Consider the following 16361-nt stretch of genomic DNA (forward strand, 5'->3'; position numbering starts at 1 on the left):
ACTAGTTGTAGGAGCTACAGTGGCCATGACAACAACAGTGTATCTCGGGTCACACCAGAGTTCCTTGCTGTCCTCAGTTTACTCATCTGGCATTTATTGTTCTCACTTGTTTACTTGTTCAGAATATTATATATACAGTCAGTATTTATGAGCATGTATATTTATTATTATACTTGTAAATTATTATAGCATTAACCGTTTCGGAATTACAACCATTATTACACTGTCCTCTGAAAATGTAAAAACGGCTGTAATCCCTAAACAGTTAATGTCATATTGTTGTTCTATCCATTGAAATAAAGCTGAATGTCTATATATATTTATGCTTTATTTAAAGTCAACTGCAGTTGTGGAAATAGGCAAAATTGTGTCACAGTCCAAATACGTCTGGCCCTGCCTGTACACCCTCATTGGATCTGAATGCTGCTGGTCTAGTGCTAGAGTTGCCATGGGACTCCTGTGTTGGGAGTCATGGGTAGACTGTGCAGTCTTTGTTTTGTTGTTTTTGTTGTTCCCTTCTTCTGTTTATTTCATTATTGAATGAGTATTTTTTCTTTCTTCCCCATGTGCACTGCCTTGGTTCCTGAAGGGCCTAAAAATACAACATCCACAACTGAAATCCTGTCCTACAACCCCGACCCACCAATATAATAATAATATGTGTGTATACAAATATATATATATATATATATATATATATATATATATATATATATATATATATATATATATATATATAATAACTTTACAAGCGTGCATGGATATCAAATGACCGATAATGTGGTGTCATAATGTGGCCATATGTTCATGTGTTCTTTGTTCCAAAAGAAAGAGAAGGAAACTAAAAGCAATATTGAACGGTTTATTAGGTGGAACTTGTTTCTTTCAAAGTTTATAAGATTCCCACAAACTGCACTATACAAATGTTTCTTCTATTGAATATAAGCAAATCCTTTTTTCTATCTGACAAAGAGTGATGCCAGCTGCTTTCACAAACTGTAAATCATGATTATTACTAATGTTGACATTATATAAATGTAAATGTTCTCTTTATTTGTAGAGGCAAAACCGTTTAAACAATACACAAAGAGTCATTGTTTTGTTGTAACCCATCCTATAGCAAGATAGTGTTTCTAAAGCACAACAAATTTAAATTAAAGCTGAAAATCTGCAGGGTAATCGTAGTGGTCTACATTCAAAGAAAAATCAGATTCCTACATAGGATACGAATGTTTGACATATTCAGGCCATACAGTAAAGGGTTTAAGAGCGGCTGACATGTGAGCCAGTACAGCGATAAAAAGATGCGCACTATATTAGGCACATTTTTCATATCAAATCTGCTCTGTAATATTTCAAAGAAAGCTCCAAAGGAGAAGTTGAGCAGGGAAGCGAGGTGAGGTGTGCAGGTGCTGACAGCTTTCTGTCTGGTCTGTTTAGAACCAGAGAAACAAACTCTGAGAATCCTCACGTACGTGTAAATGATTAGAGATACAGGACATGCGATCGTGAGACAAGTAGCAAAGAGTCCATAGATGTTGCTGACTGTCGTGTCATAACAGGCCAGTTTGATAATGGAGTAGTTGTCACAGTACACTTTGTTAATGACGTTCCCACACAGCTGTAAAGAGCTACTCAGCATGACTGGGATGAAACATAAAACAGAACTATAGGACCATATTACAGCAATAAGCATAGCAACCTTGTTAAATGTCATAAGGGTGTTATATTGTAGAGGATAACAGATGGCAAGATATCTGTCATAAGACATAACGGCTAAATTGAAAAATTCCACACAAGCATAGGTGTACACACAGAATATCTGCAGGAAACACAGTGGAGCAGAAACCGTGTGAATGTCAGAGAGGATCTGAACCAGAAGGAATGGAAACAACCCTGTACTACCAAACAGTTCATTCACAAACAGGCTGCAGAGAAACAGGTACATAGGTTCATGTAAGCTTCTGTTCATGCAGATAACCACAATGAGCAACACGTTGAAAACAACTATTAGAACATAAATACACATAATAATCATGAAACACACGTATTTAAACAGCTTGGTATCAATGTAAGCAGCAAGTGTGAAATAAGAAACCTGTGTGGAGTTCATCATGATCCTCCTCACATAAACAGAATTCAGTGTAATGACACAAAACAGATGTACTATCATTCCCTTTGTTAAAGTTGATAGAATGATGAGATTTGAAATAAAAAAACACATTTAATTCATGACATTGTGTGAATCCCAACGTGCACCTGCAGTAGTCAGAGTCCCTCCTAACTGAGCTTCTGCTTCTGCTTCTCCTCCTTTTAACCTCGTCCAAGTCCGAGAACGCCCACAGCGGCAGGCTGAGGTCAGTACCACAGGACCCATAGAGACTCTATTGTGAGGGGAAACTAACTGACCCCCTATAAGTTTACAACACAGCATAAAGGACTGTACAATGTCTTCTCTACTTTCACGTAACGTTTTAATTTTGAGTTGTTACTCATAAAGAGCACATGCAACATATACACTGAACAGGTGAAATAAACTGCTTCGTTAGGAACACAAGGTGGAAAGGATGTCATAAAACAAAGGAGATCCAGAAACTGAACTTGCCAGGTTTCATTATGAGAAGAGTAGTAGCATCCTTTATATTTAGTCTCAGAATTCTTACTGCATCTCTATATAGCCCGATCGTGGATGAAGCTGCCTTGATCAGTTATTATATTATTTAATTGCACACAACATAACACAAGAACGTAGTCTCTGTGACGTTACTCAGAGGCTTCTAAAGAGCTCAAACTCAGCTCAAAGTGGGCGGCAGTGACGCAGCTGTAAAAGCTCCAAAAGCTCTAAACCAGGGGTGTCAAACTCAAATACACAGTGGGCCAAAATAAAAAAAATTGTACAAGTCGAGGGCCGGACTGGTTCAATGTTCATTGCTAAACTTATTGAAAGTAACTTATTGCACATATTGAACCTGGAACTAACAAAGCTTAAGTTATTGCCTATAAAAACAACATTAAACATGAAATAAATGAAACATCTGTAACATTAATTTCTTATGGCTCTATCTGCAGCTTTTCCACAGTAATTTCTAATGAAGACATTTTTCCACAGGCCAACAACAGCCAAAACATAAGAACCAAACACGCCCTGTGGTTCAAGAAAAAAAGTGCAAAAAGGAAACATACATTAAACTCAGTTTGCTGCTCTGTGATGCTCACTAGTCTAAGCCAGATACTTGGCATCACATCTTGGATGTAAGTTCATCAATGTTTGGGGTCAGGCTCTGAGCTGAAGAAATCCTCAGGATTAAGTGAAGGTGTTCATCAGTAAGACGACTCTCCTGTGGGATGTTTTGTTCACCTTCAGCAAGGAGAACAGTTTCACAGTGGACAACTAATCAGCAGTGTCGTCAGCAAGACGTGCATAGCCGTTACAACGGCACCTGCCGAAATTTATATTTCACAGCTCAACGCTGAGAGGTTAGCGGTCGGAGCTACTTAAGTGTCATGATTAGAAGTTTAGTCATGGTTACAACTTTATTTGTGGTTATAACTTTATAACAGCAATTGGTAAGCCACAACTAACGCTCTTTAACAGGTAAAACACCACAACACGACGACTTTGTGACACAAACAATTTGTAACACTAATAATTGTACATTAATAAAATGACACCGCCGAAATGCATGCTGGGTAAAGCTCGCACACAAAAAACAGGAAGAGACAGACCGGAAGACATGCCACACAAACAGCTGTTCGCTGCCCAACTTGCTGCAACTGGCTGTCCCAGCATGCAGTTCAGCGGTGTCATTTTATAAATGTACTATTATTAGTGTTACAAATTGTTTATGTCTCACAGTGTCTTGGTGTTTAACCCGGTCAAAGAGCGTTAGTTGTGGGTTATCAATTGTTGTTATAAAAACCACAAAAAAAAAGTTTTAACCATGATTGAAGTCATAACCATGACACATAAGTAGCTCCGACCGCTGCCCTCTCAGTGTTGAGCTGTGAAAATAAATGTTCTTCCCTTCCGTAGAGCAACAACAGTTGTTACGTCTATGAACCGCTATCACGGTATATGAAAAAGTCATCCCGTTTGCGCTATATATTGGCGGGCCAGCTCTAATAGTAAAATTAGATATTGTCCTGCAGGCCAAAGATAATTCCACCGTGGGCTGGATTTGGCCCGCAGGCCTTGAGTTTGACATATAAGCTCTAAATATAAGCCTGGTTGCTGAAATACGTCCAACGAGCTCCACGCTACCACATTAGCTCACATTAGCTCTCGGGCGAGAGCCCAGTCTAAGAGCAGTTAAAAGCCCTGATGGAATGCGGCCCACGGACTAAAGCCACCTTGCTCGGACCAGGAAAACCGGGGCACCCTTGCCGGTGAGCGGCTGGTGGCTGGGCTTTCGCCCATGGGGCCCCGTCGGGCTCAGCCCGAAGAAACAACATGAAGCAGCCACCCTGTGGACTCATTACCCGCAGGGACAAGCATCAGGGTCGGGTGCTATGTAGGCCGGGTAGGCTCTGACTGTTGTTTGTGATTATGCACCAAACAGTAGTTCGGAGTATCCGGCCTTCTTGGAGTCGGTGGGAGGGGTCCTGGAAAGGGCGCCGCCTGCCGACTCCGTAGTTCTCCTGGAGACTTCAACGCTCACGTGGGCAATGACAGAGAAACCTGGAGGAGGTGATTGGGAGGAACGGCTTGCCCGATCTGAACCAGAGTGGTGTTTCATTGTTGGACGTCTGTGCTAGCCAGTTTGTCCATAAGGAACACCATGTTCAAACATAAGGAGGCTCATAAGTGTACCTGGTACCAGAACACCTAAGGCCGGAGATCAATGATCGACTTTGTAATCGTATCATCTGATTTGTGGCTGTATGTTTCTGACACTCGGGTGAAGAGAGGACCAGAGCAAGAAAGACCTGGCAAGACAATGTGTAGTGAGAGTGAACTGGGAACATCTGGTGGAGGATCCTGTCTGGAAGGTTTTCAACTCTCACATCCAGAAGAACTTTCCACACATCCAGAGGGAGGTTGGGGACATAGAGTCTCTATAAACCCTCTGATGTGGATGTAGCCAGTAGGAACTGTGGTACAGAAGGTCATCGGTGTTGTGGCGTCAACCCGAGAACATGGTGGTGGACACCGAGGTGAGACAAGCCGTCCAGCTGAAGAAGGAGGTCTTTTGGGCCTGGTTGGCCCAGGGGTCTCCTGAAACAGCTGAGAGGTGCTGGATGCTAAAACTCGTCACACCCATATCCCTGCAGATGCCACTAAAGTAGTCAAAAAGCTCCTTGGTGGCAAGGCGCTGGGGGTGGATGAGATCCGCCCTGAGATGCTGAAAGCACTGGACATTGTTGGGCTGTGTTGGCTGACACACCTCTTCAGTATCGCATGGGGGTCGGGAACAGTGCCCATGGACTGGCAGACTGGGGTGGTGGTTCCCATCTTCAAGAAGGGAGACTGGAGAGTGTGCTGAACTATCGTGGCATCACACTGCTCAGTCTTCCCGGGAAAGCTTAGGCCAGGGTGCTGGAAAGGAGGCGTGTGGGGGGTGCTGAACTCGTTGCAACAGGCCATCTGGTCTCTGTCCGCCTGCAGTAGGAGCTGTGTTCTTATTCTCGCTATTAAGTTAAACATGTTCCCGGTGGGTGTTGGCCTCCGCCAGGGTTGCCCTTTATCACCGGTCCTGTTCGTGACCTTCATGGACAGGATATCTAGGCGCAGCCAGGGGGCGGAGAGGATCCGGTTCGGGAGTCTCGGGATCGCCTCTCTGCTGTTCGCGGATGATGTGGTCCTGTTTGCCTCCTCGGATTGTGACCTCCAGCATTCACTGGGGCGTTTTGCAGCCGAGTGTGAAGCGGCAGGGATGAGAGTTAGCGCCTCCAAATCTGAGGCCATGGTGCTCTGCCGGAAACCGGTGGATTGCTCCCTCCAGGTGGGACAGACTGCTTACCCCAAGCGAAGGAGTTCAAGTATCTCGGGGTCTTGTTCACGAGTGAGGGTAAGGTGGAGCGGGAGATCGACAGGTTGCAGCAGTAAAACAGGCGCTGTACCAGACCGTCTTGGTGAAGAGGGATTTACTGGTCGGTCTTAGCTATGGTCACGGCTCAGCCTTGGAGATAGTGTAAGGAGATTACTTTCCTCTGTGGGGTGGCTGGGCTCAGCTTTATAGATGGTTATCTGGTCATAATCCAACATGTTTAATAAAGTACTTTAGGTACCAGTCTGCCATACCCATCAGAGGACTCAAAGGATCCCGGTCGACTGCATTTCAATTGGTTTGTAGTTATTTGTTAAATTGACATTTCTGGGGTAATACTGGCGATACCAATGAAAGCATTATACATATAGGGGTCATCAGGTCACGCCTTGTAAAGGGGCCTTGAAGTAACATCCACATTTAAGGCCTTTATTTTTTTGGTTATATTGTATTTTATTTGTTGAGATTTGAGGTATTCATCCTTGACATGTTTCCCTGATAATCACAGATCAGTAATAATCTGAGTGTTCTGTGATAATGACGTCAGTCTGCTGCTGTGGGTTTCTCCTATCTAGAGAAGTAGAAAAAGAAACAGAAGCAGTCTTTCAGATCAGTTAGGAGGGACTCAATGACTTCAGCAGAGCAGCAGGTGAACTCACACAGTCATGAACTATGATCTGTAATTTCTAACCTGAGCTTCATATTGATTTTCAATGATAGAATGATGGTTTTGAGTTTATTTATTTCTGTAACGTAGAATGAATACCGTTTTGTGTTAATGTTGCAGATGGTTCAAAACAAGTGTCATTACACATTTAACAAAGTTTAAATAGTCATTACAAATGGTATGTCTTGTGCAAGGTGTAATTATTCTGTGAACCAAAAGGAGGATCATGATGAACTCTACAAAGTATGCATACTTCATACTGTCACCCTACTTTGATGTTGGGCTGTTTAAATACTTATGGTTCATGATTATTATGTCTTTATACGTTGTAATTGTTGGTTCCAACGTGTTGCTCATTGTGGTTATCTGCATGAACAGAAGCTTACATGAACCTATGTACCTGTTTCTCTGCAGCCTGTTTGTGAATGAACTGTTTGGTAGTACAGGGTTGTTTCCATTCCTTCTGGTTCAGATCCTCTCTGACATTCACACGGTTTCTGCTCCACTTTGTTTCCTGCAGATATTCTTTGTGTGCGTATATGCCTCTATAGAATTTACCATTTTAGCCGTTATGTCTTATGACAGATATCTTGCTATCTGTTATCCTCTACAATATAACACACTTATGACCCAGAAAAAGACAGCCTTACTCATTGCTCTAACATGGTTATACCCTTTCATTGCAATTCCTGTTTTGTTATCATTAACTGCCTCTTTACAGCTGTGTGGGAACATCATTAACAAAGTTTATTGTATTAACTATTATGTTGTCAAACTGGCCTGTTATGACACGACAGTTAATAACGTCTATGGACTGACTTACACAACTACAATCATTTGTGTTTTTATTTTGATAGTTTACTCGTACTTGAGGATTCTTCGAGTTTGTTTCTCTGGTTCTAAACAGACCAGACAGAAAGCTGTCAGTACCTGCACACCTCACCTCGCTTCCCTGTTGAATTTTTCATTTGGGTGTTTCTTTGAAATAATACAAAGCAGATTTGATATGAAAAATGTGCCTATTATAGTGCGCATCTCGTTATCGTTATACTGGCTGACATGTCCACCGCTCTTCAATTCTGTATTGTATGGACTGAATTTAACCAAAATTCGCATTGTGTGTAAAAGTCTTGTTTTGGGTTATTTATAAACTCCTGACATTATAAATATCATAATGCCTCAAATGCTATGACATGAAAAGAACCGAATGAAGATTGACATTTTGACAATAGAAGTTCAAGCAACAATGTGTTTGTATTTATTAAATGTCACTGTTACCTATTTTGTTGTGCCTTCTGTCTTAAATGTGAATATTACTCGTTCTGAAAATAAATACAAATAAAAACATTGGTTTGAGTCTTTTGATCTTCTTTAAGTCAGTAAGAGTCTCTACAATTATTCAAACTATATGTGTTTATGTCAATACATACTTTTGATTTGTGTTTTTTATTGATTATAAAAAATAATTAGAAACCTTCTTTTGATGGGATCACACCATCCATAACAAAGTGACATTGAATAATAATAATACATTCACATCTTTCTTTTTGCCAGAAAGAACAACTAAGCACTGTTAAAATTATTATAATCCTAGTTCTATAAGTCTTTACAGATATCCCTGGAGCTGGGCAATTCACTCCAAAACAATATCAATATATAAAAAATGATGTGTTTCGATATTCATTATGAATCATGTTATAGAAAAAATAAATCATTTATGGATATTTTTTTAAATATAAAAATACTAAACCGTAGTGAAATAAGGGAAAGGAAAGAAACATTGAGTGCAGTATAAGATCTTTAGGGGAAAAACTAAGATGAAGAAAAGGTTAGTAACATTTAGTGGAGGCGATGTGGATTGAGGCGTCTAAGAGTTGAAACTGAAGTGAAATAAGGTACACTGATCTTAAGTTAAATAAAGTAATGTAAAGTCAAGTGAAGTGAAATAAAATAAAGTAGGTTTACATGAAGTAAAAGTCAGTAAATTAAGTACATTGGATTGGATTGAGAAATCCTCAAATTAACCCGATGAGAAATGAAGTAAACTGAAGTGACATTAACAAAAGTAAAGTGAAACTGAAGTTAACTGAACCAAAGAAAAGAAAGATCAGGTGAAGTGAACATCTTTAGATGTTCTGGAGTTAAAGTAAAGGGTAAGGAAGTGAAGGTTCAAGCAAGGGTCAAGCAAGTGAAGGGAAGTGAAGAACATCTTTTAGAGTCAGAGTGTCATTGGAGGTCTAAACTGAAGTGTAAAGTTAATAAAATTGTAGTGTAGAGCACTGAAGGAAAGCAAGTGAGTTTGACATCTTTAGGATTCCTAGAGTTCGATCAAAATCAACTTTAGTAAGGAAAAGTTCAGTTCAATCAGGAGAGACTTCATTAGAATTTATCAATATATATGTAACGTATCTGCGTTACCCCCGCGAGTCTCGGGCGGCACAAAGGCAACACATTTCTGATTTGCGGTTTCCTAATATCTTTTATTGATCAGCTGTGTAGTCTCGGCTGTCTGGAGTGCGCTCACGGCCTCGCCCCTTAGCGCACCCGCCTTCGCTTGTCTCCTCCTCTGTGGAATCAGCTGTTTTGGCTACGTCGCCTCTGCACACCGCTCTCTGCCCGTTCATCAGACGCTACTCCTGTTTTAACGGGGAGAGACACACACAATTGCCCCCAGCTGAGGCTGATTATACTTCATCCCGGGAACCTGTTCCCTGAATCACACCCTCGCTCAGTTTCCTCTGCAGCTGAGTGCAACCTGCCGCCACATACCATCCGGCCTAACCTACTTACCCCCACTCTGGGGCTTCCCCCAGCAGCCAGGCAGGTTTACATTTACTTTTATGCCATTAGGGGGACAATTGGTAAGGTTAAGGTGTAACTTTCATTGTGACATTGTCACATGTGAATGGGTGGGTCAGTTTTTTTAATGTTTTTTCGGTACAGCTGAAGACCCTTTTGGGGTCTAATGTGCCTTTTAGGTCAAACCTTCCTTGAATAACCTGGAAATCCTTTACAAAGGGTCTGCAGACTTGCTGCTTTGTGTACTCATTCAAGTCATGCATTGCAATGTTCCCTGCATAGATGCTAAGGGCTAAAGATTCATATCAAACATGGTTGGACAACATTTGGGAGTGGGTACAACATGAAAAAGAAAACTAAGCTCTGACATGTTTATAAAAGGTTAGTGAAATCAGCCTCTCAAAGTACGAGAGACACTGGGGACCATAAATTACATTGAGAGTACGATAACTTCCAGGGAATGCCCAGGTCTAACTCCGCCCAGGTCTAACTGCACCTTCTCTGGGTCAAAGTTAGTCAAATCCCCCTCTCAAAGTACAAGGGACACTGGGGACCATAACTGACACCGGGTTTAAGACCGCTATGAAGCACTCAAACCTAGGTAAACCTGCATGCCAAGTGACCACTGGAGAACCAAACCAACATCTGGAGCTCACCCTCTAACCCGGCCCACCAGCCGAACCTGCGTACCCACACTTAAGCACACATCTCTGAGTGAAAGACCCTACCCGGCCATCCACAAGTCTCTTGCCCTTGGTACTCAAGAATAAAGGTCACTCGGAACAATAACTGCCAGTTGGGTTAAGACAGTAGGCCTACATTTCGGGGGCAGGTTCGGTGGGATTTTCCAAATGGCCTTTCCTTATAAATCAGAAACGGCCATTCCGACTACATTAATATGGGCCGAATATTTTGTCCAATCGTCCTAACCAAATTGGCATAAATTGTCACTTCTTCCCCAAACCATATCTACAGTAGGCTCCAATCTAGGAGGCTGACACTTATAAGGGGGCATTCATGGGAACAACCCTTTAAGTGTACCGAGTTTCAACTGAATCGGATGAGTTTGAGATTTAGGGTGACATGCACTGATGTTAACACAGGCAAGGTGGCCTAGATTGCGGCTACATGCCCAGCAGAGTGACTCCCTTTCCTGGAGGAATTTTTTAATCCAACCAATTGGCTTGAAACGCCACACAGCAGTACTTCAGCATAACCCCCCTTCAATTTCAGAGCCCTACCTCAGAGCAACTGTGTTGCAAAGTGTTGTGGGTATACTATGACACTTTTTAAGACTCAGGGACAAATAGTTGGCCGAAATTAATGTAGTCGAAATGGCCATTTTCTAAATTAGAAAGATACTGCCTCGAAAGTAAACTGACAAGGAGATGAGAAAATTAAACTTAAGATTGGCTTATCTTCCTGATGTCTACCCAGTCAAGGTGGCCCAAATTGCGTGTACATGTGCAGCAGAGTGACCCCCTTTCCTGGAGGAATTTGAGTTTGAGAATTAGGGGGACATGCACTGATGTTGACCTAGGCAAGGTGGTCCAAATTGCAGGTACATGCCCAGCAGAGTGACCCCCTTTCCTGGGGGAATTTTTAAATCAATCCAATTTGCTTGATTCAATTTGGACAGTTGGAGGAAATAGTCAGCCCATATTAATGTAGTCAGAATGGCCATTTTTGAGTTATAAGGGTACTGACTTTCCCAACATGAATCAAAAAAACACATGTAGTCGAGATGGCATTTTTTGAGTTAAATTATGAATCAATAAGGCCTTTTGACTAATATGGCCGACTATTTTGTCCAATTGTCCTAAGTTTTTTCATTCCATAAAATGTAGCACCTGTCCGAGATATCTACGTTTCAACGCTTTACATCTAACGGTGGAGAAGATCTCACAGTTTAAAATGTCAATTCAGAATCCGGCAAAGCTTGCCCAGAATCGGCCCTTTTGTTCCCATAATCCCCGACCGCATGGCCCTTTTATTCCCATTTGGCCCTTGAAGTGTCCCTTTTGTTCCCGGCCGGCCAAATGAACAAGGGACATTTCGGGGGCGGGGTCGGTGGGATTTCCAAAATGGCCCTTTTTGTTACTTATGGCCCGGCTCGAATGGCCCTTTTGTTACTGCACGTCCCGCGTCCTTTGCCCCCTGGTGGACGAAAAAGGTACGGGGCTACTTTGACTACACGCTCCGAAACTTTGGCCAATCACCAGGCGGCGATGGCCGCTTCCCCTCTTGGGAGTCGGGAAGATATGTTGTCTGAACCCGGGCCCTCACGATTTTTAAGGGCGCTCCTTCCGCCCGTTAGGGAGGCCCAAAAATGGTCCGTTTTTAATCCTTACCCACAGTACAATTGTAGTCGGGGTGGCATTTGAACATCCCTAGGGCGTTACGGCCGGGGGTAAACTTTGACTCCTATAGATGCTCACTTTCCTTTGCGCCACTCAGCTTGACTTTACTTCATGACACTTTCATTTATTTAAATTACAAAACTCCTCAAGATGTTTGATTCACTTCATCTGACTTTACTTTAGTTCACTTCACTTGAGTTTAACTCAAGGACTCCTCAATCCTCTTTACTCCAATTTACTTTACTTACCTTTACTTCACTTCACCCAAACCCCAGACATCTCAAAGATGTCTATTTTACTTGAAAACACTACCCTTTACTTCAGTTTAGACCAGGGGTGGGCAAACTTTTTGGCTCAGGGGCCACGATGAGTTTACAATTTGACAGACGGGCCGGGCCAGTATCAGATCGATGGAGAGTGTGTGTGTGAACTAGTATGAATTTAAACTAAAAGCCATTAATTAAAAAGTAAAGAAAATATTTAATTTCAGTGGGAAAAGTGTTCTTCTCCTTTAAGGCGGAGTCACATTGAAGATCAATCAGCTCCAATTGAAACTTCTGCGGCGCTGTTTCATAGTCTTGTGACAGCCCAGGTAGACAAAATGACTCAGCCCAGATCCGGCTTAAGCTCGGCACGCCGGAAGAAACACGTTGGGCTGCTTTAGTGCTAGCTGTCGATAAACCCGGCTGCCATGTCTAAGACAGAATAGGCCTCTGTCTGTAACAGCTGAATCTGGGCCAGATATGGCAAAAATTAAATGAGACAAAGCTGGCTCACATTTGGCCACATCGAGCCGGATCATAGCCGATCAGCCGACACTGCTACCTAGGAGGAGACGTGACAGCAGCTGAAGTCACTTTTTTTTTTTCAGAGAACCAACTGCAGAATTCTCCATGCGATTTGTTGCATTTCTTCACATGGCGAGGGGGGAAGGAAGCTGGAAGGCAGAACCTGATGTGACACATGAGCGCGCAGGTCGGCGCAGTCTCCTGGGTCTGATGCTTGTTCATTATGCCGAGAAAATAACTCTGGATTCAGCTGTTTGTTCATTTTACAACTTTAAAAACTTAATTTACTTTTAATAAGGACTGTTAGAGTGCTCGTACTGGGGAGTGGGATCAACTGAAACGGCGGGTATTGCAGGGAAAAGGATAAATGAATACTTTACTATGATTTTAAATTTTTTTTTACCAATATTCGGCGGGTCGGATTAAAATGCACAATAGGCCGTATACCAGGCACACCCCAGGTTATGCCCACCCCTGGTTTGCTCTTTACTTCACTACAATTGACTTGACATTACTTTATTTTAACGAGAGAACTCCTAAAGATGTTAACGTTTCTTCACCTTACTTTACTTTAGTTCACTTCAGTTGACTGCAGTTGACTTCACTTGAACTCCAGGGCTAATGAAGATGAAGACAACTTTTCTTGAGTTTACTTCACTCCACTTTACATTATGCTCCTTTAACTCCAGAACTCCTAAAGATGTACACTTTCCTTTCCTTAAATTTACAATTATTTGATTTAAAAAAGAACGTTGTATGTCGAACATCCATCCATCCATCCATTATCAGCCGCTTATCCGGGGTCGGATCGCGGTGGCAGCAGGTTCATCAGGCCGACCCAGGCTTCCCTCTCACCCGCAACACTTTCCAGCTCATTCTGGGATCCCGAGGCGTTCCAAGGCCAGCCGGGAGATATAATCCCTCCAGCGTGTCCTCGGTCTTCCCCGGGGTCTCCTACCAGTTGGACGTGCCTGGAAAACCTCTAATGGGAGGCGTCCAGGAGGCATCCTGACTAGATGCTGAACCACCTCAGCTGACTCCTTTCGACACGAAGGAGCAGCGACTCGACTCCAAGCTCCTCTTGATGTCCAAGCTCCTTACCCTATCTCTAAGGCTGAGCTCGGCCACCCTACGGAGGAAGCTCATTTCGGCCGCTTGTATTCGAGATCTCGTTCTTTCGGTCACGACCCAGAGTTCGTGACCATAGGTGAGGGTTGGAACATAGACCGACCAGTAAATGGAGAGCTTCGCCTTCCGGCTCAGCTCCTCTTCACCAGGACGGACCGGTACAGCGCCTGTTTTACAGCTGCAGCCGCAACGATCCGTCTGTCGATCTCCCGCTCCACCTTACCCTCACTCGTGAACAAGACCCCGAGATACTTGAACTCCTTCGCTTGGGGTAGGCAGTCTGTCCCACCTGGAGGGAGCAATCCACCGGTTTCTGGCAGAGCACCATGGCCTCAGATTTGGAGGTGCTAACTCTCATCCCTGCCGCTTCACACTCGGCTGCAAAACGCCCCAGTGAATGCTGGAGGTCACGGTCCGAGGAGGCAAACAGGACCACATCATCCGCGAACAGCAGAGAGGCGATCCCGAGACTCCCGAACCGGATCCTCTCCGCCCCCTGGCTGCGCCTAGATATCCTGTCCATGAAAGTCACGAACAGGACCGGTGATAAAGGGCAGCCCTGGCGGAGGCCAACACCCACCGGGAACGTGTCTGACTTACTACCGAGGATACGAACACAGCTCCTACTGCAGGCGTACAGAGACCAGATAGCCCGTGCCGACGGGTCCGGCACCCCATACTCCCGCAGCGCCCCCCACAAAAACCCCCGAGGGACCCGGTCGAAAGCTTTCTCCAGGTCTACAAAGCACATGTAGACTGGTTGGGTGAACTCCCAGGACCCCTCCAGTAGTCTCTGAGGGTAAAGAGCTGGTCCACTGTTCCACGACCGGGACGGAATCCGCACTGCTCGTCTTGAATCTGAGGTTCGACAAGCGAACGGAGCCTCCTTTCCAGCACCCTGGCATAAGCTTTTCCCGGGAGGCTGAGCAGTGTGATGCCACGATAGTTTGAGCACACTCTCCGGTCCCCCTTCTTGAAGATGGGAACCACCACCCCGGTCTGCCAGTCCATGGGCACTGTACTCGACCCCCATGCAACACTGAAAAGGCGTGTCAACCAAGACAGCCCGACAGTGTCCAGCGCTTTCAGCATCTCAGGGCGGATCTCATCCACCCCTGGCGCCTTGCCACCAAAGAGCTTTTTGACTACCTTAGTGACCTCTGCCAGGGATATGGGAGAAACCATCCTAAAGTCTTCCGGCGCTGCCCCCTCTCCGGGGGACATGTTGGCCGGGTTTAGGAGTTCCTCAAAGTGCTCTTTCCACCGCCCGACGATGTCCCCAGTCCGGGTCAGCAGTTCCCCCCCCTGCTGAGAACAGCCTGGGGTAGCCCCTGCTTTCCCTTCCTGGGCCGTCGGATGGTTTGCCAGAACTTCCTTGAGGCCAACCGAAAGTCCTTCTCCATGGCCTCCCCGAACTCCTCTCATGCCCGAGTTTTAGCATCCGCGACCATCGCAGCTGCAGCCCTTCTGGCCTGCCGGTACCCGTCAGCTGCTTCAGGAGACCCCTGGGCCAGCCAGGCCCGAAAGGCCTCCTTCAGTTTGACGGCTTTCCTCACCCCCGGTGTCCACCACCGGGTTCTCGGGTTGCCGCCACGACAAGCACCGATGTCTAACATCATGATTAATAATTGATATTAAAACACATTATTTTTAAGATAGTGACAATGATTTGGAGTGAATTGCCCAGCTCCAGGGGTATCTGTAAAGACTTTTAACGCTCTTGGTTGTGATTTCTATCAAAAAGAAAGATGTGAATGTATTATTCAATGTCACTGACAAATGTTTTTACCAGCCTGTTTTCCCCTTGTGAGTCTGTGTGTGAGTCATGACCAAAGGTTGTCCTGGAGACATCACTTCACAACCCAGCAATGATGACGTTGTGGATGGTGTGATCTAATTATATTTTATAATCAATAAAAACAACAAATCAAAGTACATATTAACATATGTTCACATAAACATATGTTTCAATAATGTAGAGACTCGTAGTGACTTAAAGAAGATCAAAAGATTCAATCCAATTTTTTTCTTTTTATTGATTTTCTGAACAAGTAATATTCCCATTTAAGACCAGAAGGAATATAGACAACCCTGTACTACCATACAGTTCATTTACAAACAGGCTGCAGAGAAAAAGGAACATAGGTTCATGTAAGCTTCTGTTCATGCAGATAACCACAATGAGCAACACATTGGGAAAAACATATTACAACCTAAAAACATAATAATCATGAACCATAAGTAATTTAACAGCTCAAGATCAAAGTAGGGTGACATTATGAAATATGAATACTTTGACTTTGTTCATCATGATCCTCCTTTTGGTTCACAGAATAATTACACCTTGCACAGGATCTACATGTGAAGGGCGGGAGTCAATAATATCAAGAGAGCATTGCGAGTGAACGTAGCAGTAACTCCAGGTCTGGTTAACAAGGTGTTAATGTTACATTAAATTGTTATTATTTAATCAATCAGCTTCACCCAAAGGCCGGCTGACAGAAAAGCTGGTGTGATGAACGGTGCACACTTTTACTTTCCTATGAGGCATTAAAGGTGTTGCTCTTGTTCGTACACATGAGAAGCTGTATGGGCTCAACTAGCCACCTTGAACCAGATCTTGGACCAACAA

General features: G+C 43.8%; 2 protein-coding genes across 2 annotated transcripts; one reads left to right on the forward strand and one right to left on the reverse strand.

Annotated features, from left to right (window-relative positions):
* Positions 1 to 1195: 1195 nt before the first annotated feature.
* LOC306742567 (olfactory receptor 52D1-like) lies at positions 1196 to 15926 on the reverse strand (the record flags this gene model as incomplete). The annotated part of the gene is made up of 2 exons (XM_079224957.1): positions 1196 to 1896; positions 15827 to 15926. Coding segments are annotated over 2 exons (801 nt in total), but the record flags the coding sequence as incomplete, so codon positions are not given.
* LOC306742038 (olfactory receptor 52E4-like) lies at positions 6881 to 7804 on the forward strand (the record flags this gene model as incomplete). The annotated part of the gene is made up of 1 exon (XM_079224379.1): positions 6881 to 7804. The coding sequence occupies one exon, from the start codon at positions 6881 to 6883 to the stop codon at positions 7802 to 7804; it is 924 nt and encodes a 307-aa protein (XP_079080505.1).
* Positions 15927 to 16361: the final 435 nt, after the last annotated feature.

The sequence above is a fragment of the Taurulus bubalis genome (assembly GCF_910589615.1).
Source record: "Taurulus bubalis genome assembly, chromosome: 10".
Lineage (NCBI taxonomy): Eukaryota > Metazoa > Chordata > Actinopteri > Perciformes > Cottidae > Taurulus > Taurulus bubalis.